The sequence below is a fragment of the Engystomops pustulosus genome, chromosome 3 (assembly GCF_040894005.1).
Source record: "Engystomops pustulosus chromosome 3, aEngPut4.maternal, whole genome shotgun sequence".
Lineage (NCBI taxonomy): Eukaryota > Metazoa > Chordata > Amphibia > Anura > Leptodactylidae > Engystomops > Engystomops pustulosus.
Window position 1 is genome coordinate 153,436,226 of NC_092413.1, and position 23,438 is coordinate 153,459,663.

At 35.6% G+C, this 23,438-nt stretch overlaps 1 protein-coding gene and 1 long non-coding RNA gene across 2 annotated transcripts in view; one reads left to right on the forward strand and one right to left on the reverse strand.

The window, feature by feature from the left end:
* Positions 1 to 12,662, reverse strand: part of LOC140122126 (probable cation-transporting ATPase 13A4) — a 38,346-nt gene extending 25,684 nt beyond the window's left edge. Inside the window, exons 1-13 of the mRNA XM_072142620.1 lie at positions 12,534 to 12,662; positions 10,189 to 10,362; positions 9,856 to 10,002; positions 9,536 to 9,606; positions 9,362 to 9,442; positions 8,907 to 8,976; positions 5,465 to 5,599; positions 5,012 to 5,084; positions 4,210 to 4,341; positions 3,751 to 3,921; positions 2,979 to 3,136; positions 1,661 to 1,849; positions 1,188 to 1,249 (exon numbers count right to left, since the gene is read on the reverse strand). Coding sequence (XP_071998721.1) covers positions 1,188 to 1,249; positions 1,661 to 1,849; positions 2,979 to 3,136; positions 3,751 to 3,921; positions 4,210 to 4,341; positions 5,012 to 5,084; positions 5,465 to 5,599; positions 8,907 to 8,976; positions 9,362 to 9,442; positions 9,536 to 9,606; positions 9,856 to 10,002; positions 10,189 to 10,362; positions 12,534 to 12,596 — 1,526 coding nt within the window. The 5' untranslated portion in view covers positions 12,597 to 12,662. The remainder of the gene's footprint in view (positions 1 to 1,187; positions 1,250 to 1,660; positions 1,850 to 2,978; positions 3,137 to 3,750; positions 3,922 to 4,209; positions 4,342 to 5,011; positions 5,085 to 5,464; positions 5,600 to 8,906; positions 8,977 to 9,361; positions 9,443 to 9,535; positions 9,607 to 9,855; positions 10,003 to 10,188; positions 10,363 to 12,533) is intronic.
* Positions 7,429 to 23,238, forward strand: LOC140122128 (uncharacterized). The gene is made up of 5 exons (XR_011854254.1): positions 7,429 to 7,530; positions 11,769 to 11,889; positions 14,876 to 15,059; positions 21,995 to 22,156; positions 23,108 to 23,238. It is a non-coding gene; the product is annotated as an uncharacterized lncRNA (long non-coding RNA).
* Positions 23,239 to 23,438: the final 200 nt, after the last annotated feature.

Here is a 23,438-nt window from a genome sequence, read left to right on the forward strand (position 1 = left end):
TAACAAGCTACACATTTTTCTACAGGCTGCATTTACTTGAACATATGAAAACGGCTATATATATGGGTAACATGCGGTCCCATTCATTTCAATGGGCAATATGGCCATCCATTTACATGGCCGTATTGTCCACCGTACTGTAGTCGAGCCATATAAAAATATCCCCTATTTTCATTTCCATTCCATATGCCCCAAAGAAGTTTATGGAACGTTTAAAATACATGTTGCATGCGCGCTGCATATGGTTGTGCACCGTATGATGCCATATACAAGTGCAGTATCCAGAATCGGGGTAACAACTGTAACACATCCCCCCCAACTGATACAGTGCTGGAGCAGATTTTTGGCTGGCAGGCAGGGAACTCTTGTATCACATTTCTCTTTGCTACAAGCATTCCCATCCGCTGAACTATGTTTGGTCTGTAGGATTCTTCTGCAGTCGGCCTAAGCTGGATCCAAGAGGAAGATGTAAATCTGTTTACTTAATATGAGACCTAAATTCTCTATTTCTTTTAACTACTTACACAATTAATAACAAAGAGAGGCTACACCTGGAAAATATGTCAAACTCCTAAATTTGTGGGGAGTTTCCTTTTATGGTAACATATGTCCAAAGTGACTTTGAGAATATAATAAGAATCATTGCATCTAGATACAAACATTTATTTATCCATTTTTAAAGCAGCGGGTCAATCTATGATGTCTATAAAGTCATACCGATAACCAGCTGCCATGGCTTGGACAAAGCTAAGGATATCTGTTGCTGGGGTAGTGGTTTAATAGTGTCAAAAGCACTATGTTCAAAATTACAAATTGGTGCACCTTGTAATGTTTGCCATAAGCCTTTTCAGCAGGAATATACAATCGGCGAAACTAATTAGAAAATCTCTGAATATATATGTATTTCCTTTTCTATAATATTTTTACTGTATCATAAAAATGAAGCACTTTTTAACAAAAGGTGACACTAAAACATAGTATTTTATTGCATTTGAGCAGGCAGACTCTTATTTTTTTCCTATAGAAATGACAAATATTTAATTAGAAGGCACATCAAAAAACCCAATGCCACAAGACAATTCCACGAGAATGCAGAGCACGGGGCTGCTTGTTTTGTAACTGTATATTTTAGGCGTGCTATTATACAAAACTGGTTATCAACATTGCATTTTGGTGATGAAGCATACCAGTTTCCGTGAGAAGGAAGTACACCCCATAGATCTAATCCATCTTCAGTCAACGTCCCAGTCTGTGATAAAGAATATACAAATGTTAACCTAAAAGTTGTATTCGCTTAAAGGAGTTGTGCAGATTTGTCAAATAATATGATACATTTTTCTCATAGACTTTCTGCAATTATCTGTGCTTTCATAGATCTCTGCTTGCTGTTATTTAGTGGGAAGCTTCATTGTTTACTTCATGTGAATAAAGGCCTGTCCACATCCAGCTTGTAAGTGTCACAGAGAATAATTAGAGCTGTGTGACATCCCATTCTTTCCACTGGAAGTAAACAATAAAAATTCCCACTGAATGACAGCAAGCAGAGATCTAGAAAATGATGACAAGTTCATGCAGAAAGTATATTGGAAAATTGTATAACTAAAATTACCTATGGAACTTGGTAAAAAAAATTATTAATAAGTTATAAATATTTTCTCACCTTATCGAAGCAGACAATGTTCAACCTGCCACACACATTTATTCTTTGAGGACTAATACAGAAAATTCCTTTGCTTTTAAGCCTGCGCTGTGCATACATGATCCCTGTAGATAGGGCTGCTGACAAGGCTGGAGGAACAGCCGTAGTGATAATGATCAAGGCTTTAATCAAAACTTCAGTGGGTGATTCCTACAGTAAAAGAAAATCCAAAAATTTATAAGAAGACATATGAAAGGCGTAGAAGATACAATAAAAATGTTATTATGTAAAATTTACTAAGGCCCCTGTGCAGGTTTTCTGTCGGACTTTGTAGGTGTAAACTGCTTGAACAAGTATTTAATAAGTGTCTGCATCACATTTGTGTCACAGATGACCCTTTTGTGACGCAGCTGCGCTGTGCTACATGCAACACAAATCAGGGGGCGTTCTGATGCTTGGTTGGACTATGAACCATATTTAACATCCAAAGTCCAACAGAAGTGTGTTGCAAGCCCTATGTGAAAGGTGCACCAAAAAAAATTGAATTTGGTTCACTCTGCCTACCACACAGTCAACCTACATTTAGCGCAGGTTGCACTGTTTTTAGTGAATGTGCCCCATTGAAACTTTACCCAAATGTCCAAAGTAGGTTGTCCTGCTTCATCAAATAAATGTTGTTGTTTGTATAATGCAAAGTTCTTTGCAGTTTTCTAGATCTTTGCAAAATAAAGGTTTTATTTTATGTTGATTTATATTGGTTAGTTTGTAATATACTGTTCTACCGCTATTGTGTACCCTTTCTAAAAAAATCCTTCAAATATTGTTTCATGTAGAATAAATTACAGGTATTTCTGAAAAAATGATGATGTAATCATACATTCTTCTCTAATTTTGATCTTTAGTGTGTATTCGAAAGTTTACACATAAATGCACATTCATTTAAATAATTAAAGCAATATTATGCAAAGGTGTCCATAAATTGTCTGGTTTCAGAAAATAATTTATAAATTTGATTGTTGGAATGCTCGTTATATGGATACGGCTATGGATACTCTGGCCTAGCGTATCACTATATTCTCCACCATAAAACCGGCACAGACCACAGCTCTCTGCTAGGTGTGACCTGGTGACAGATTTAATCGGCGGCTGCACACACCTCCGGATTTAGTAATCATTCTGGTGCGGGGAATTAATACTCCAGTCTCAATAAATTTTTAATAAAATATTCATTCTTATGTCATTTTCTGTCAGTACAACAAATTGTTAGATTAAATATATGTTCCAATAAATCTATACTTTACAATCAATAATGGAATTTGGTGAAAACTGTTTATGTTACCCCTTGAAGAACAAAAACTGCCACTGTGTAGATTGTTCCAATGATGGCTACAGTTCCTAGAACCAGAAGAAACCTGAAAGCATCTCTGTATAGTTTAAAATTCATGGGCTTTGGATACAGGATGGATCTAACCAGATCACCTTTAGCAGTGTTAAATCCTGTGAATGAGAAAATGTCATAAAAATACTGTAGTTCTTACACCAGCAATGTACAAAAGATAAAGTTGGTTAAATGTAACTGTATATATAATTTATTTATAATATACTTTTTTATTTTAAAATGAAGTGATGTTCAGTAAATGCAAAGTGTAACATTGTAAATTCAAGTATGACAATTTGTTTGAATACTTCAAACATAAACTGAGCTGATGGTTGGTAACAGTACAGGCAGTCCCCGGGTTACGTACATGATTGGTTCTGTAGGTTTGTTCTTAAGTTGAATTTGTATGTAAGTCGGAACTGTACATTTTATAATTGTAACTCCAGACATATGTTGTTTGGCCTCTGTGACAATTGGATTTTAAAATTGTTTGGTTGTCATAAAAACCAGGATTAACAATAAAGTTTAATTACAGACACCATTGATAACTGTTATAGCTGTTTATTGTAGCCTGGGGCTAAAGTACAGTAAATTACCAATTACCAGAGGTCCATTTATAACTAGGGGTTGTCTGTAAGTTGGGGGTACTTAAGTAGGGGACCGTCTATCGTTTGGTACTAGATATTACTCGTAATTTGGAAATATCTATAGTGCATAATAACGCTTTACTCACCAGTTCGAAGTACAACTGCCTTTACTAGCCCCTGGCCTGTGGACTTGGTCTGAATCACTTCTGTCCCACAAAATAGCAGATGCCTTTTAAAATCTTCTCCACTGTGCACTTTCCATGGCATAGTATGATCATTGTGTGGCAGGGGGGTCTTAGAAACAGGGATGCTTTCACCTGTTATATAAAAATATTCAGAAAAAGAATGTAAACATGAAATTTGTAATTCATGTTGTTTTTCTTTTATCTACCCGTAATAAATTGTGAATAGAAGTAATACATATTTTGAAATAATATAAACTACCCATGTGAAATAGAAATAAAAAAAACAATTCCAAGTCAACAATGATCCTCAATGCAAAACATTATCATTGATTTAGGAAAATCAATCCAGTTCTACAGTTTTTAATTTATTAGTTAGTAAATGTATCCTTCATAATTGGGCTTGCTCGATATGTATGGTACCTGTAAGCATGCTTTCATTCACAATACATCCTCCACTGATGAGTATGGCATCACATGGTAGAAAAAGCTTCTTCCCCGTCAGGACAATTGCATCACCTGGTACTAGGCAACGGGATTCTACTTCTTTACACTCTGCAAAAAAGTTACATTATGATTAATAATAATGAAGGAAATTTATCATGAGGGCAATTTAAATGCTTTGGAGCCTGTGTTAATGTTATGTGCATTAAATTTCTCAGACATGGTATGATTTGCTAAATATTTAAAGGGAACCTGTCACCAACATTTGCACCACTAAAAACAATATGGAGTATCCTTTTGAGTACTGATAAACTAACAGCATCCCAATATGAAATATCCTTTTTAACATTGCTTCTTCTATGTTCAAACTTGCCCGTTCACCAATAAAATTTAATAATCTAGAAATTAGCTGAGAAGAAACACTTTGAGGGCTTTCAATGCACATTACTCCAATTGGATCATTACACATTAGTTAAAGTGAACAACCGCTTTAAGGACTCCAATTTATTTTAAACCAATTGTAAACAATATTGTAACCTAGTAGCAAAATGCTTGACAGGATGCAAGTCACATAACAACTATTAGGTACAATTTCATTTTCTATTAAAAAGCTGTTCTCTTTTCATACACATGTCCTGCCCAGTGGAAAAGTAAAAAAGAACATGTTTGCTGATCATCTTTATGAATGTGCTTGAATGTATTGTTTTTCATGTATGTATGATCTACAGATTGACTATATAGATTAACTATAAAATTCTACCATGTTTATAAATTAGCATACCTCCATTTTTCTGACGTATGGTCACCTTGATACTGTTGTTGGACTCCACCAGATTGTGAAGTTTTACAGACTCCTTTGTAGAAAATACATGTATATCAGTTATACAGAAGTCTTGTTTTACAATTATAAGAGTACATCAAACAACATTGGGGCCGATTTATTAAAACCAGGTGCTTGACCTGCCAGAATTACTTAAGTTTCTGACCTCTTAGTAATTCCAGTACTGTATATAACTTATTTAGCTGGAATTAAAAACTATACCAAGTCTGATCTGGTGTATGTTTCAACTGTAAACTGCAAAGTAATAGTAGATGGAGGTGCAGGTAATAGTAAATTTTGCTAACCAGAGCATTGATACATCACATGCAAGTCATGCATATACAGTATAATTTCCTAGATCAGTGTATTCAGAAGGTCTAGAATATTTGAACAGGATTTATAATTCATATTTACCTTTCTAAGATCATGCACTGTAAAAATGATTGATATGAGAGTCATAATGATAACAGCTATAGAATATTCTATAAAGCCTACAGCCAACCAAAGGGCCAGACTACACATTTCAAAGGCATAGAAAGGATTTAAGACCTGAAAAAAATGAAGACAATGAAACAATTAGTGAATTATCCATTAGCTGTGCCTATTATTTGAAAAAATTATATGTAATTTCAATCAAAGAAATAGTGGAATCACATCATTTTAATACTGTCATGATTCATGAAGCATTGGGTGTACAGTACAGTGAGAATTGTACACACGGCTCATTCATGGTGATGTTAAATTTTAATATTTTCATTATATATTTCTATTCTTATGTGCTATGATTGTTTTAGCTATCATGTTCTGTACACTTAAAGATAGCTTTTATGAATTGCTCTGAAACTTTATTCATTAAAGGAGTTAAGCCAAGTTTATTCTTGTCCCCAATCCTGTAGATAGTGGATAACAATCTGATTGATAAGGATTAGAGATGAGTGAGCACTAAAATGCTCGAGTGCTCGCTACTCGAGTCGACCTTTTTCCCGATGCTCCAGTGCTCGTTTCGAATAACGAACCCCATTGAAGTCAATGGGAGACTCGAGCATTTTTCAAGGGGACCAATAAAATGTGTCATTGAGAAATTGAGAAATAAGGAAGTCAGTCCTGTTTCTTCATTTTTTTTTTATTCAATTGAATATTTGTGGAACTTCAAAAAGGAGAATGACCCATGTTAAACATCTGCAATGTGTTCTTCACACATATTGCTCTTCACATACTATTGTGAAGAACACCTTTCTGCTCTAATGTCTTCTGATAAGTTAGCAGATGTATGGAAACATCTGCAATGTGTTCTTCACTGAAGAACACATTGCAGATGTGACGGACATCTGCTAACTTATCAGAAGACATGAGTGCAGAATGGTGTTCTTCACAATAGTATGAGAAGAACAATATGGACTAGTAAGGATCCAACTGTACCATCCTGCTGCTCCATCTATTGTCTATTAAAATGCAGGAAGTTGGCAAGCAAAGTGCCTGGTTATTTCCTTGACTCTCATAGAGACTGAATGAGAGTGGCATACATCAAAATGCAGTGCTCTGCAATTTCCAAAAATGAGTGAAGTAGCAGGATGCATGCACAACCTGTCACTCCATCTATTAGTCAGATTATTATCCATATCCTTTAAAGAGAACCTTTTGAGGCCATTTCTGTTGGCTCTTTCTGGAGATGTATCTTACTATCACATTTAATATCAAACCTTTCATTTTTCTGATAGATGTGGCAAAGTGAAGTTCTAAAGTTATTTTTCATATGTAAATGGGGCATAAGTAGTCATGAGCGGACTCAAGGGAATTTGAGTCTGACGGGTTCAGCGAAACCTGGACCAAAAGTCTGGGTTTGGGTACCCAGGCCTGAATCTGAACACTCACTAACGGTGTTGTCACCAATTGCTAGTGTTATCCCTTTAATGCTACCAGCAAACTTGCTGGGCTTTTTATACAGGTCTGCTTGTTAACACCCGCAATTGGCCATTACAAAGTTAAAATAAAATAATATAAATGTTTTAGTTTAACACAGGAAATTTATGAAGGCTATCAGTTTTTATGTCAATCTTGATATTTTTTTCATTAGAGAGAAGATGCATTATCATAAAGCCTCATAATGAAAAAGACACATATCCTTTGCCTAAAGAATCTGGAGTACATTTTAGCTATATTGTATGTCACTTTATGGTATACATTATAATAAATCGATCAGGCCATATTCCTTCCTATAATTTGCTAACAAGCCCCATTTTCAGAAAGCACAAGGGACGCAAATGTTGTAACTGTTGTGAAATATGTGTTGAGATTTCCCCTATTGTTTACCTTAGGATTATGAAATACCCTAAGTCATGTCACAAATAGTTTATTTTTTTTTTGTTATTTCTATATGTAGGCTGAAGTTTGGTTGTATTCACATGTTTCAGCGCTGCCATGGCCAGGCCCCACTCTATCCCTGTACTGCACCTTTGTGAAATAAAAGGATCTACACATCGGTGAGTGTCGCTTCTTTCTTTTGATTTATATGCCATGGTTTGATTACGTTTTGTAAAAAATCTCTATAAAATGTATCAATAGATCCAATATTTTACACTATTACCCACATTTATAAAGTGTTTGTGCCTGTTTTCTGTCTGACTTCGGACTAGAAAGAATGTGCAAACTGCTTGCATGTGTATTTATAATGTCTCTGCACCACTTTTGTGTTGCTGCTGCTCTGTGTCCGACAAGACAAGAAAATGTGCACCTAAAGGGGCAAGTTAGTGCTTAGTCAGAGTTTGCGCCACAAAGTGCAGCAAAAAAAAATTGTACACACTTTCAGAGCAGTGCAGGAGGCGCCAGATTAATGAACACCATGAGCTCCAGTTTGGTTGAATTTGTTGCGCTCTGCACACTCCACAGGCAAACTGCACATAGTACAGACTACACTAGTTTTGATAAATGTGGGCCAATGTGACAGGAATGATAAACCATTTGTTCTGTATACTATTAACACACTGAGCACGACTCTTGTCCATGGTGCTGATACACTTTAGTGAACCTACAGAAAGATCGGAATCCTAATTTTGTAAGGGAAATAACTGTAAATACACATTTTTAAACAGGTGTAAATTTGATAAAATAGTAAATGTCCCTGTATGACAGTGATGGCTAACCTATGGCACTGGTGCCAGAGGTGGCACTCGGAGCCCTTTCTGTGGGCACTCAGGCCATCACCAGAGATGACTCCAGGTATCTTCCTGCAGTCCCAGACAGCCCAGGACTTGCTGTGCACAGAGCTATTATAAAGTGACAAAGCTATCTGGGACTATTTTCTGCTTTATTGGTGTCCTCAGAATGCTGGTATTAATGAAAACTGTGACAGAAAAGGGAGTATAAATCAAAAATGAAATTTCTCTGTTGGCACTTTGCGATAAATAAGCGGGTCTTTTTCGTAGTTTGGGCACTCGGTCTCTAAAAGGTTTGCCATCACTGTCCCATGAGCTGAATCACCCTTTTGTTTTGTAAATGGTTTCATTGTTACAATTTATATTTTATCATACTTTGCCAAACAAATAATGGGTTGTTACAATTTAGAGCCAAGATAGAACAGAGGTATATGTGAGATACTGTTGGCAGACCCTTTTACAGCCATGATTCTGTGTGGTAATCGTATACAGTAAACTGCTCTAGAATAGAACTTCTTTCCCTTTAGAATAAAATTTTATATTTTGCTTTTCTTATTCACATTTTTTCTTTTCATTTTAAGATTTTTCTATGTATTTTACTTCTTGTTATTTACTAAGAAAATACAGATTTTTGTTACTTTCACTGTTCACAATGGTGTTTTTTTTCTGAAAATGTTGATCAAAACAAATTTTAAACATAATACCTCTTTGAACAGCAGTTTCCAAATTGGTTCGATATCAACTTCAATGGCATTGGGTCCACAAATAGAGCGTCTAAAGAGAAAGAACAATATAATTTATAATGCAATGTCGATATTGAAAAGATTGGTTAATTAATTAATATCATTTGGTAGAACACAAAGCACAATTCTAGAGCCACGGAAATATTTACTCTAAAATATTTATTTTAACAGAAAAATAAAGGACTATGCACCTACATTGGGTCTTCAGTTACTTATCAATAATTAATATGTTATTATACTCTGTTAATGTTCGACACATACTACTTATCCCAAAATGTACAACACACTGTGTTATACAACTCTTAGCCAATATAGATATCCTTACACACATTTTTAGTTCCCCATAACTCTCCAAACCAGCCATTTTCTTTAAGAGTAGATTTTTGCACATGACTGATGGTAACACCTGAAGTTACCTGATGCTCTGCTCTCCACTTGTTAACCCAGAAGCAAATTTGCTATGAATGTCATAACATGTAAAGTTGTCCTCAAGAACCCTACAGCACAAATACAAGATGGAACACATTGAGATGAGTTGTAAGATTGTTCAGTGTGCAATTTTGTTTAGTAGAAAGAGTCTCTATACTTACCCTGCTCTGCGGAACTGTTGCTCCTCTTCATCCCAAACATAGCAGATTTTTTGAACTTTGATCAGTTTCACCTGTGAATGTCAAAAAGGAATCTTTTAAGAACTAATTTGGGGAAATGTATTATTTCTTCTATAATATTTTAATTGTTTCATCATACTTATTGTTTACATATATAAAACACATTATGGTTAATTTATTTTCTCAATGCAACTCCAAGTAAGAAATTGGCCATATACAATATAACAGGTACAATATTACTCTACATCTACATTATAAATTGATGGTTACATTATTTCATACACTAATTGAATTGAAATCACCTTCAGATCTGTCTTTCGTATTGCCTTGTTAATGATAGACTTGCCGTCAGCAATCAGTGGCTGTGCTGATGTTGTATTGAGTGAAACATTGAGGTTCTGAAGTTGAATCCATGTCACTTTCTTTCTAAAATATTGCCCAAATTCATCCTTGATTATATAAAAAAAATTATATTGAAAATTCACAATGATATTCTTCTAGCTATATATTTCTATTGATCAATTTTTAGTATTTATTTTAAATGCCCTTTTTATTTGTGTAATATATTCAACATAAAATGTTGTAAATTGATATAAATCCCACTTCTTATTTGAACAGTTCATGCTTATACTCACTGTTGTTTTCAGCAATATAGTGTCAGCGTCGTCCAAACTGAATGGAATACAATGTGCCCATACATGCCATTCAGGCTTCCAAAAGAAAATTAACCACAGAAGGCCAAGGGTAACAATGTATCCAAGAACACAGAGAAATCTTCTGTATGGTTGTTCTTTGTAACCAAATACTTCCTTTAAAAAAAAAATTGTGCCACATATTAACTGTAATTCATTGAAAAAGACATGACTGCACTCCTGACATGTTTGGTTACTTTATACTTAGACTTATAGATGTTCAAAATGCGGTCTTAGATATAACTCCTATTGAGATGACTACTCAATTTCAAACATATTTTCTATAGGAGATTTTTTGCATACACAAGGGATTCCCTTTACAAATCCCATAATGGGTCATAACAAAACACTACAGGACCAAATCATAAAGGCAGGTGGGGGGAATGGAGACACTCCAGATAAGAAACCAGAAAATGTAGCTTGTTTACATAGCATCATTTACGTGTAACTAGTAAATCAATGCATAAAGAATCAGTTTAATATTACCAGTTTATTGAATGCCCAAAGACAGCAGACTGCATGGACAATTGCAAATATGGCCAGTATGGTTAGCCCGGGAGGAGCATACGTTTGTGTGCATGTAGCCTAAGGCTGTATACTCCCAGCAGCAATGGCAGAATACCAGTTCATTAGAGTGGAAATCATGGCTAAACAAATTACACCAATTGAGCCCTCTTTTTAAAACAAGGAATCCCTAAGTATAAGTGCATGACATTGATTGCTAATAATGTATATAGAAATATATAGAGGTTACAGGCATTCAAACAAAGAAGTAGTTCACTAGCACTCCAATTAGTTAGTGGCTGCATGGGGGATTTCCTCATCAGTGTGGGGGGGTCTGGCTGCATGGGGTGCTTCATAACTGGGGGGCTGGCTGCATGTAGCATTTCATCATCAGTGTGAGGGGTCTGGATGCATGGGGTGCTTCATAACTGTGGGGCTAGCTGCATGGGGCATGTATGGGGCATTTCATCATCAGTGTGAGGGGTCTGGATGCATGGGGTGGTTCATAACTGGGGGGCTGGCTGCATGGGGCATGTCATCAGTAGGGGAGGTTGGCTGTATGGGGCATTTCATTACTGGGAAGAGGGACTGGCTGCATAGGGCATTTCATTACTGGAGAGGCAGTGACCTATACAGACTTATACTCAATTCAAAAAGTTTTCCCAGTTATTTGTAGCAGAATAAGGGGCCTCGGCTTATACTTGGGTTGAATTATACACGAGTATATACCTTCATGAATACACTAATGTACCAACCTCTTCAGCTTCTTTGTTGCTGTCTCTGTTTTCTAGCCTCCAGCAAAACAATTTTAATTCATACATGTAACCAGCCATTACCCTTAGGGGTTTCATTGAAATAATTTTTAGGTTAAAGAGATAATGGAGGACCAAGAAAAGGTGGCATGTGACTTACTGGGGGCTTGATAAGGGTAATATTGTTGTCATTTATATACTTAATAAATAATTTATTACTTTTATTTTGCTTGGCAATATTTCTCTCAGTCTCTAATTTTTTTACAGAATTTATTTTTCTCACAGTTTCATGGTTTGTGACTATAACGCCTGCATATCCATCACATGACTAAGAAAGGATTTATAACCACTAGAGTCAAGCAATGAATGATGATTGATGCAACAAGTGGTAAATAGCATTATGGTTTATTCATTCATAAAGTGATTATTTGATTATTTAGTTCTAGAGTTTTTGTAATACAGAGAATTGTGAATATACCAATGCTGAAAGTGAAGTGTTATACCTGTCAGTAATGTCTATGATATGAGATAAACATGATGTGGTGGTAATTAAACAAATTGAGATGCCAATTCTGATTCAACCATAGGTCTTCTATTACTGAATTCTGCATGAGTGAAAAAGGTGCAAATATTCTTAAACTTTAATTTAACAAATGATTGGGGGTAATTTTCAGATTGGAGAACACAGTTTTGTGTGAATTATGTAGCTTGTCATCTTTAATAAAAAAAAACTGTTTTTGGAGATTATATAAAACAATCAACTTAATGGAAAAGTATATTGAGACCAGTTCACACATTTCCATGAATATGTTATAGCATGATTATGGTTGCAGTGTTTATGCTTCATATAATTCCAATACTTTTCTTAGCATCAGTATAAATCATACTAAACTTACTTTATACTTTTACCATAATAACTGTGAAAAGTGTTACACATACATTTACACCTTATAGGACTATATTGGCACATAATAAACTGATAACAAATAGAATAACCTTATATTAGATTACAAGACAATCAAGAAATCTCACCATCTCATTTTCTTCTCCTTGATTAAGAATTGATTGATGTTTTTTACTACCATTGTTCTCCATTAAATTGTTAGTATAGTAGATGTGCTGCACAGTCTCTGCAGGTGACTATTCTACACCAGTTTTCAGGCTTTCCCTGTACCAACCATTCATTGACAATGTGCCTTATGTATTCTCCATCCTAAGAACACGCCCCTGTCATTATGTTACCGGTGCTTACGATTTACAAATTGCTTCATATGTGGAGTAATAAATTGTTGCACGCTTCACAGGCATTTCCTTATTTGTCTAAATCAACTTGACGTCACTTGAAATTTAGTGTTTTTTAAAATAAACATATGAAAGAAAATAAAAAATAATATCTCCTTTTATTACACATTTCTTATTATAAGAAAAAACATCAATTTTTGTATCTATCCCATACCCAGCAATCAAAATGACTGAATAAACATTTCCCCATTGCCCAGTCCCTGACCCATAAAAAAATGCATGAGGGCACTCTAATTACTGCTTAGTCTGAAAGTTTGCCATTAAGTCATTTATGGAGACTTAAATTCCATGTATGGGAATCCAGGGAATTAAATATGCAAATTGTTTTCTAGTTTGGAGTTAGGAGAACTATTCCTTAAAGCTACATTGAAGACCTCTTAACGTCAGAAGCCCGGTGATATAATTACCTAACCAGCATATTTTTTCAGAAAGGAACTGATATCCAACTGTAGATAGCATTGTTTTGATGTGTTTGCATCTCTTCAGGACAGTGTAGGGAACTGGTTTGGCTGCATGAGAGGTCATGGCCGCAGGTCAGGGAAGAAAGAGTTAACCGTATGGGGAGTCGTAAAATTAAAGGCCATGCATGCTCCACTAGGGATTTTGGGAATCTGACCTTGTGTCCATAACCTCTCATATAGCCAATCCTACATTTAGAAGTCTGTTCAATTTGGAGTAGATATACTGGTTTGGCTTTTGGTCATGCTTTAAGTTAAGGGAGCTACCTTTAAGGTAGATTTGAGGTAGTTTTCCTTACTCCATCCTGGAAAAAATTGCACTATTTAATCTGTGTGATATTTGGAATAAGGGACAAGTAGTTTAAGTATCCACCAATCCTACAAATTGTAATATAAATATACTATCAAACACAAGTCATACTTCCTGCAATATAAATCAGATTGATTCCATAGAGACGAGTAAGGAAAGCTAAAAGGTTGTTTAGGGACATAATAAAATGGATTTTTTACATTAATTAAGAGGCCTGAATTACGAATGGTAATTTTGGGTGAGGTGTTATTACAAATAGATCATGAGGACCCTGTAGTGTTAGTATTTTCCCTAAAATAACTTGACAGGACAGTTTAATTATTTTAAATTTTTTTACTTTTTTCTTATATTTTAGAGAATGTTATGAGTTATTTTAATTTAAATTGCACTTACTTACATTCAGTCATCTGTGGTTACTTCAGTTTTACCTTCATTGCTTCAGCTTTATAGAATCCTTTTGAAGTTGTGTTTGTGTGTGTCTCGGTGGGTGAGCGGCCAGGTGGAACAGTGGCCAGGGCAGAGTCTGGAAACTTCATATATACCTACCCCTCATTGCATAACCTCAATGGTTATACTGGCTTTTAGACACTTGTTTTTCTACTTCTTCTATTGCTATATTGCTGTGTATTTAGACCCTTGCTACATTCCTGACTATTCTCTAAAACAATTCTGTACCTTGCCACTGTCTTTGTTTTGGCCCAGTTATCCTGACTTCACTTATGTCTGTCTGTTTCTCTGTTTGTTGTCATCTGTTCAGAACACATACCCTGAACACATAGGGAATGTCAACCAGTTTCCACCAGTGGGTTAGCTTAGGAAAGAAGGTGGAGGTCATTGATAAGCTAAGGGCGTGCAACACTTTATGTGTCTTGACAGCTTAATGATCTTTTCTTTATTTACAGTGCAATCTGTGAATGTGGACGTATTCCATTATTTCTGACAACTTCTTCCTGCAAAAAATTATCATGGAACAGTGCCAAAAGGTTTATGAGTTCCACTCTTATGTATTGCAAAGCATGTTACAAGGAATTCAAAATAAGTCTGATTGATCTACAATATTAATGATAAAATTTTAATGATATAAATCAACAAGTAGGAAATTATTTAAAACAAGTTATACAGTAATTATTTGGTGTAGTGCTGCACTCTTAGCTTTAACGAAACCCAGGGTCGGGTGGTCGTGTGAGGCTGGTATCCTTTCTATAGATATGCGCATTTTTACTAAACGTTTGTCAGTAGTATTTAATTTTATTAAAACATTTTATGGAGACATTCTACACGATTGGAGTGCGTGTTTCTTCTAGTGGTCCGCTGTGGTGAACGGTGGTAACAATAGGAGGAACGAAAGCTGCATCCGCGTGGGTCTGAACAGTGGGCTACTCTTATCTGGAAATCTGTGGATTTGTGCTGTGAGCAGAACGGAGGACAAACGAGAACAATTATTGTGAACGTTTGGAGTGAAAACCTCTGTGAACATCTGGAGCTCCGGTCAGATAAAAAATCTATATATTTTTATTTCTATCTCTTTATAGTTATAATTATATAAAAGACATATCATTATTCATACTATATTTGTTATAACTTATATTTGTTATTTGATATAACTAAATTTAGTATGAACAATGAGACATTGTTTATTTTATTAGGAATAGATTTATATCTGTTATTTATTGAATTTTAGCATAAACCTAATAACATTACACATTAAACTTTTGTTTGTATAAAAAAATGTATTATTGGATAAATTGAAACACAGTTTGTTGACTACTAATCAGTAGGTCCCACATGTACATGTTATCAATCAATTGTAGTACATTTGTATTGGTATGGTCTGTGGTTCGAAATTATTTGACGCTTTACTAACAGATGCTGTACTATTTCTGCACAGTGTGGGTAAAGGCTTATCCCTCCATCAGTGTGGGTGTCTGATATAATATATATATATTTCCATTAAAATGATAGAATTTGTAATTTTTGAACAAGAACTTTTACATAGCATCTATTTGTGCACAACTTGTGCTAGTGCTGGGCTCCGAAACCACAATGCGATATTTACACAAATGTAATTTTTAGACATTTCGGTCGAAAATGTCAATTGTTGCGTGTTATTTTACTTTAAAAGAAAAACACTATTGTCAGCAAACTAGAAATTCCACAGCATTTACACAATTTAGCGTAACTAAAAAAACAGAACACAGTAACTTGTGAGCTGAATTAACAGAAATCATTGTGTAAGTGTATCTTCTATTCCAAGTATGTATATAATCTGTTGTTCCCATCTTAGGTACTTTGCGTGCTCAGTATTTTTCTTTATTTCCTTATTTTGCAACTGATTTTATTTAGCATTAGGCAGATAGCATTTTTATGTGACATTTGCAGCTTTGTCCCTGATAATATAGAGTCTTAATATGCAACATCATCATAAAAATTTTCAAAGATTAATTGAAGACATTTTCTACTAAATTTCTACTAAATTTTCTACTAAATTTATCATGAAAACTGGTGGACAAGGATTTTAAAAAGTCCCAATTCCTGATGCACAGCCAAAAAATGGTGACTTTGTTCTTGTTTTGCAGCCTGCATGACAGTTTTGTGCAAAGTAGGCATGGTGGGAAACTGGGCGGGGTTCCACTTTCCCACTAAATTTACTATAGCTTGCACAAGAATGCTGGCACAGATATAAGTGAGATATAGGTGAAACCTATACCATGCCCGACCTGGAGTAGATTAACTAGAAATGCTGAGATGGCGGAACCTCTTAGTTAATCCATCTTGTTGTGAAGGGTTTTTAAAAATGGTGCACAAACATTAGCCTTATGTTGCAATGAGGTGGTTTGTGATGTCATGCAATTTGATTAAAAATATAGACTAATAATATCCAATTTATTGATCTCATTGTAGCCTCATACCAATAGATTATAGCATGTGGATGTGAAGTCCAGTTGTTTTCTTATACTGTTGGTAAATTCTGGAGTATTATTACCCAATGTCAATCTTTCTCACTGTGGTATATTTTTCTGCGTACTGTATATTCCGGAGAGCTGATCATAAATTGTATTTTCGGCTTGTGTTTGTTTTAAAAAGTTTAGACAACGAAAAGTAATGTTGTAGTCAATGTTACCAAGGTCTTTTACAAAGAAGGAGGCAGTGTTAGAATTTCAGTGTACCAGTTCCAGTCAGTCTTCTATAAACTGGTTCATAAAATGATTGTACAGTACATTACAAACTTTTCGTCCTTATGCAGTTGCAAAAGTCCCCATGAATATATATGAATATATACATTATATACATTATATTGACAAAACTCACCTATTTAAAACGGTCAATATATTATAACAAAAATTCATTGTACTGTTTGGTAATTTCTCTAATTACACCTATAGATTATTAACAGCCTAACAATTATTATTATATTTCTATCATAGCTTTTTAAAAATCGTATGCATTTATACTAGTTTATATCCATATAGATTGACATACATTAAAAAGACTTGTAGTGTAACAACAATATTTACAGCCATCTACAGTACCAGAGACCAGTCCTCATTATCCTTTAGTCTACACAAGCCTTAAAATATCAATATCCCATTTCACCATTCAAAGGTCTGATGCATTCACAATTCTGGCTAGCATAGAAGTAAAAACAATATGGAAGTTATACCTTCTTGTAATTGAAGCAGCGTTCAAAGTATTAGAATGGTAACTGTATACAATGCCGATTTCTTCAGATCTCAACAGGGCATACTGTGATCTACAAATTGTCAAAAAACCTGTAGGATTAGTGGATTAGTGTTCCAAATCAACCTGACAGGTTCTCTTTCAGTCATTGCAGCCAATGTGTTGCCTTTTCATGTCCTAATTACCTGGCACAGTTTCTATTAGGAATTGCATAGGAAGTGCAGTATTCACCCCATTCACTCCTGGAGGATCTAACAGTTTGGACATTACTAATGCGCTCCAATACATTCGAAGATCACTTGTTCAAGTCCCATAAGACAATTAAAAAAGTTGTTAAAACTAAAGATTAAAAAAACAATGAAAGGTAACATTAATTAAAATATGCTAAATGTTCCGTATACATATAAAACAACATACAATGTAAAACAAGAGTTAAAATCAGTACAAATCCTTATTAGCTATTTCCACGTCCATAACAACCCATGTAATGAAATGAGCCATTATTGATCCCATTTAGTGAAAAAGGTAAAAAAAATCTAAACTTTGTCTATCTTATAACTCTAAAACCAGATTAAAAAGTGATGTGCTAAAAATAAGAACAATAAAAAGTACAATTCATCCCGCCAAAAAACAAGCCACCACACAGCTTCTTAGACACAAAAATAAAAATGGTGGTGCAAAAAATTAAGTTTTTCCAAATTAAACAAACATAAACAGTATGTAAATGGGGCATCACATGGTTTCAATCACATTTACCCATAGAATAAAACTAACATAATACTTTTGGATCCCCCATGAGAAACTTAACAAAATGTAATCTAAAATCCAAAGACACCATGAAATGTTGTTGATAAAACATGTACGGTATCTCCAAATATAGCCCCATTAGACTGTACTGATGGAAAATAATAGGTTTTACAGTTTGTAACATGCAACCTGTAAACCTAAAGTAACCAAGCACTCAGAGAAAAAAAATTACCAAAGAAAGACCCTCCCCAACCTATAGGTTGCAAATAATGCAAGATATGGTACATTGTGTGCTTCTCAGATTTGATATGATCTCTTCACCTGGAAAATAAACTATTGAAACCTCTGTAGATATAAAGATGCCTTATAACCCTTGATAAAATTTTTGAGGGTTTAAGTTTCCAGATGGGGTCATTTGTTGGTAGTTTCCACTATCCTGGTATCTCAAGGCCTCTGCAAATTGATACCCAATTGAGTATGCCGATACCTCATATGTGGTGGTAACCTGCTGTAGGGGCACACGGCCGGGCATAGAATGGAAGTAACACTGTTCAGAACAGATTGGCATTGTCACAATGCACAGGCTATAATTTATTTCTTTTTTTAATGTGGATATATAGGGGCTTATTTTTTGCCACATGAGATGCACTTGTCTGGTACCTAATTTTGAGGCATCTATAACTAATTGATACAATTTTATTAACTCTTTGTTGTTGGCGAAAATTAAAATCAGCAATTTTTAGATCAAATGACATATGACATTTTTTTAAAAATAGGTCTTGGTCATTGAGGCACAAATGACACTAAAGAGTTAAGATAACATAGAAATCCTACAATAGTTACCTTACAAAATTGTTTTAAATCAGCAGAAGCAAAACTAAAAACCAAGATTATTTGTTTCACCTATAAAACATCCCCATAATACAAACTACAAGACCGGAAACTACTTCTCTTCCCTATAAGAAGTTTAACCTGTTAAGATTTACCTGAACAAAGGAGCATTGATAAACAGTTGGCATGTGAGTCTGATAATGAAGTTGAATTGACACAAAGGTGGACATTTATCATTGCTAAACCGGCGGCTTTTTACCATCAAAAAGTTGCGCAGGTCATTTCTTTACAAATAGAAACAGTAATTGTCAGAATTATCAGCTGTAAGTTGGTGCAAAGTCGTGTAAGGCAACAGAGAGACAACAACACTTTATTAAATCTGAAAGGCAATAGTGATCCTGAAGACAGTATAAAAATAGTCGCATGGAGTGTGCCTCCTGATAAATGTCCCCCAAAGTACTTATCATAGTGAGGCAAAAGGCAAATCAGTAAAACAAAGTCAAGCAAAAAGAGCTAGAAACATCAGGTGAACTTTAAGGTTATGGCATATGTAATAGTTTAATGCACAATTAATAACATTAAGCTACTATACCACAGTTCACTTCCTACATATGGTACTAAAATCAGGCTTCTTGGGGAATGGAGGATGTGTCTCTTCTGCCTGCTCTTAATCTGCTGTTTTAGGACCTTTGGAGGACCTTCAAAGTTCCTGAAATGGCTCTTGTGTACATGTGTATTGAGAGCAGGAACAGATTTACAAGGATTTCATGACTGAAGGTCCTTCTCAGTATAAAATTGTGAGGATGCTTTGGGTAGCCATGGGCCGCCTCGAAGGCTTGGGGTACGGGCTACTTCCCAAACCACCTGTATTATAATGCACTACTGTATGTATATACTCAAACCAAAAGAAAAGGGGTTCCACAACAAAGATAATCAAAAATTAATAAGTTTTATTATAGAAAAATGTAGTTACAAGATTACAAATATGTACTGACTAATGGACAACTGTGCACAGGAAAAATATGTTACATGAGATTGCATGCCTAGTAGGGATGACATGGCATGAGGTGTATGTTTCATGGGATTACTTGCTTGGTAGGGGTGACATGACATGAGGTGTATGTTACATTTGAATGCATGTCTGGTAGGGGTTGAGGTGGCATAAGGTGTATGTAACATGGGACAGCATGTCTGGTAGGGGTGACATGGCATGAGTTGTATGTTACATGGGACTGCATGTCTGGTAGGGGTGAGTTGGCATGAGGTGTATGTTACATGGGACTGCATGTTTGGTAGGGGTTGAGGTAGAATGATGTAAATGTTACATGGGACTGCAGATCTGGTAGGGGTTAAGGTGGCATGAAGTGTATGTTACATGGTACTGCATGTTACATTGGACTGTGTGTCTGGTGTGGGTTGAAGAGTATGTAACATGGGACTGAATACCTGTTAGGGGTTGAAGGGGCATCTTACATGGGGCTGTATGTCTGGTAGGGGTTGAGATGGCATGAGGTGTATGTTACAGGGAACTATATGTCTGGTAAGGGTTGCAGTGGTATAAGATATATGTTACATGGGACTGTTTGCCTGATGCGGGCTGAGGTGTATGGTACATGGGACTTCATGTCTGGTAGGGGTTGAGGTAGATATATAGATGTATTACTCAGTGGTTGGCGGCTGAATATAGATGTATTACTGGGGAATTGGCGACTGTATGTATATGTTTTACTGGGGAGTTGGCGGCTGTATGTATATGTATTACTGGGGGGGGTTGTCACCTGTATGTATAGGTACTACTGGGGGGTTGGTGGATGTATGTATATGTATTACTGGGGGGTTGGTGGCTGTATGTATATGTATTACTTGGGGAATAGTAGATAGTGAGCAGGAAGATGTGTATGTATGCTATATTCAGTGGGGGCCTCCACCAGATTTTTTTCTGTCGCAAGAAAGCCAGTGCCGCTGTGCCAAAATACGATCTCTCCACCAAAATCCCCTGCTAAATACCTGTCCTAGCTGTGCAATTCCCGAAAACGTTGGAAGTTCAATGGAAATGCGATCCATGGACCCTTTGTGTTTCCTTTTTGTAGATTTTACATTAGATGTATTGTCTGATCAAATGCTCAATCGCTCAACTCCAGCTGTCTACTCCACAGTACAATACACTCTCCTTATACAAGCTGAATGTTGCTATAACTGTCCATAAACTTCCATGTAGACTTCCCATGTAGAAAGTGAGTCTACATGGAAATTCTGCTCTATTTTGCTGTTACTAATGTGGACTAAATAAAGAAAATAATATTTTAAAGAAAATTTGCAATGTCCGCTGACCATTTTCTTTGTTTTCTAGAAAAACTAAGAGTTTTGTTGTATATGAAAACAATTTACTTCTAACACATACAGGACAAACTGCAGAAGGTCATCCACATACCAGTACAGTATTTACCTGAAACATTTAACATGATTTGGCGACCATACATTATATAACACATTAATAACCTACCTACAGTTCATGGATGGTTTAAATCTGGCAAAAGCTCTCTTTGTATATAGATTTTCCCCAATAGGAAATGACAAAGGGTTCATCTGACATTAATAAAGACAACTTTATTGTCTCATAATCAAATATCAACCCACACATCCGTTCCTTCCAATCAAAAATCTAAAAGAAAATCAAATAATGCAAATAGTTTAAACAGGTTGAGAATACTTCCGTTTTCAATAAAGAGAATCGGATAATGTGTCCATTGATTTACTCAAGGACCTTTATTACTCATCCAGTATTTTGCAATGTATTCTGTGGCAAGATAATAAATCTTAAAACAATCTAACAGCAAGTGAAATATATTAAACCTGGGGCACTTAGCATTAATTTTCTATGCACTTGCTTTGTGCAAGTTGCACCACATTATTAAAAGGGGTTTTAATATAAAAATTAGTCATTGCTGGGGGGAAGGATTATCAACATTTTTCTAACTTTCCTTTATTATGAATTATTTAGCGTTGTCCTTCTTCTGCTGTGCTTTCCAGACCTCCACTTCTACATCTTCTTTTGACTTCTGCCTCGTGTCTGTCCTGCCGAGTCAATAGACAGAAGGAGCACATGACTTCCTCCCATCCTGTTGGTGCTCCCGTTATGAAGCCCATCCTCTGCTGTGTGTTCACAGCTGCCTCTCCACTATGTTAGAAGAGGGACAGCTCTGAAGCGCTGCGCATGCACAGAGATTGGTCATGGCAACTCTATAACTGTGAGATGTGCATGGAATGTGTAGGGAGGCATCTAAGATAGCGCCCGCTCACTCATTCTAGTGAACTGTTGGAATCACCAGGTAAGTGGCTTTAGTTTAAGGGGAAAAAAAAATGAATATTTTCTTGGGAAGTTGGTCAACCCCTTTAATAGTGATGCAAACTCAAAGGTAATCAAATCTGTTTCCAGGATGTCTCAAACTGTTGCACCAATTGTTTTGTGCACTTGGCTTCATGCTGTTGCCACAGAATTAAGTCTGTTATCAGTTATAAATATGTTGCAAACTACGAACACACACTACCAGTGCACAGTATTAAAAAGGGTTGGACAAAAAGCAACCGCAACACAACTGTGTCGCGTGGACATAATGGAAGGACTTGTACCTAGTTTGCAAGTTATTTAGCTGGGCTGTGCTGGGCAATTTCCAATATTCCCACACATGGCAATTTACCACATTTTTATACCTGCACAAATTTATTAGAAATGTACCATTTGATTTCATGCATTATTAACCAAACATACCTTGAGAAGGCTGTAGCTACACTGATGCAGAAAAATATCTTGTTTAATCCCAGATCCAAGTGGTTTTGCTAAAAAAACAATGATAAAATTCAGGACCTTGGGAAAGCCGATGCCTACATAAATACATGACACACCAAACTTTCTGAACCGTCCAGACAGGACTAATCAAACTGAGCAGGATGACTCATAAACAGCAGCTGAGAGATGGTGCAGAGATTGATTACTTCTGCCTGTCAGGGACAACACATCATTCTCTGAAGCAGTGCACAAATATGGTAAGAGGAGAAGTGTCAAGTCAGCCAAAGGAGCGTCATAGCCTCATTATTATAATTTTTATAATTGTTTTTCACCAAAACCACTAAATTCAGGGATTAAACAAGATATGTTTCTGCACCAGCGTAGCTGCAGCATTCTCAAGGTATTTTTAGTTCATAATGCATAAAAGCAAATGGTAGGTTTCCTTTAACAGAAGAAAAACCATAGCCATTGTAATTTGTTTTTCTCGTTGTAGAAAAAGAAGAGGAGCTAAACACTACTTTCATAACAATAAATTCTATCCTGTGAAAAATAATTACTGTTTCTGATGTTAATTGCACAGGAACTGCCTGAGGCATATTTGGTATATGACAACAACTGTTCCAGGGAAGACTATTCATGTGTTCCAATCAAAATGAATGAAAGAATAAAAGATTCCTTTTTTTGTATCCTTTTGAGACTCTAGTTATGTTTGTAAAAAGAAAATATAATTTATATATGATTCTTAAGGGGGACATATATGACCAACGTATATACGCCTTATATACGTCCCCCATACACGGCAAAGGTCACATGTTGCTGTATGG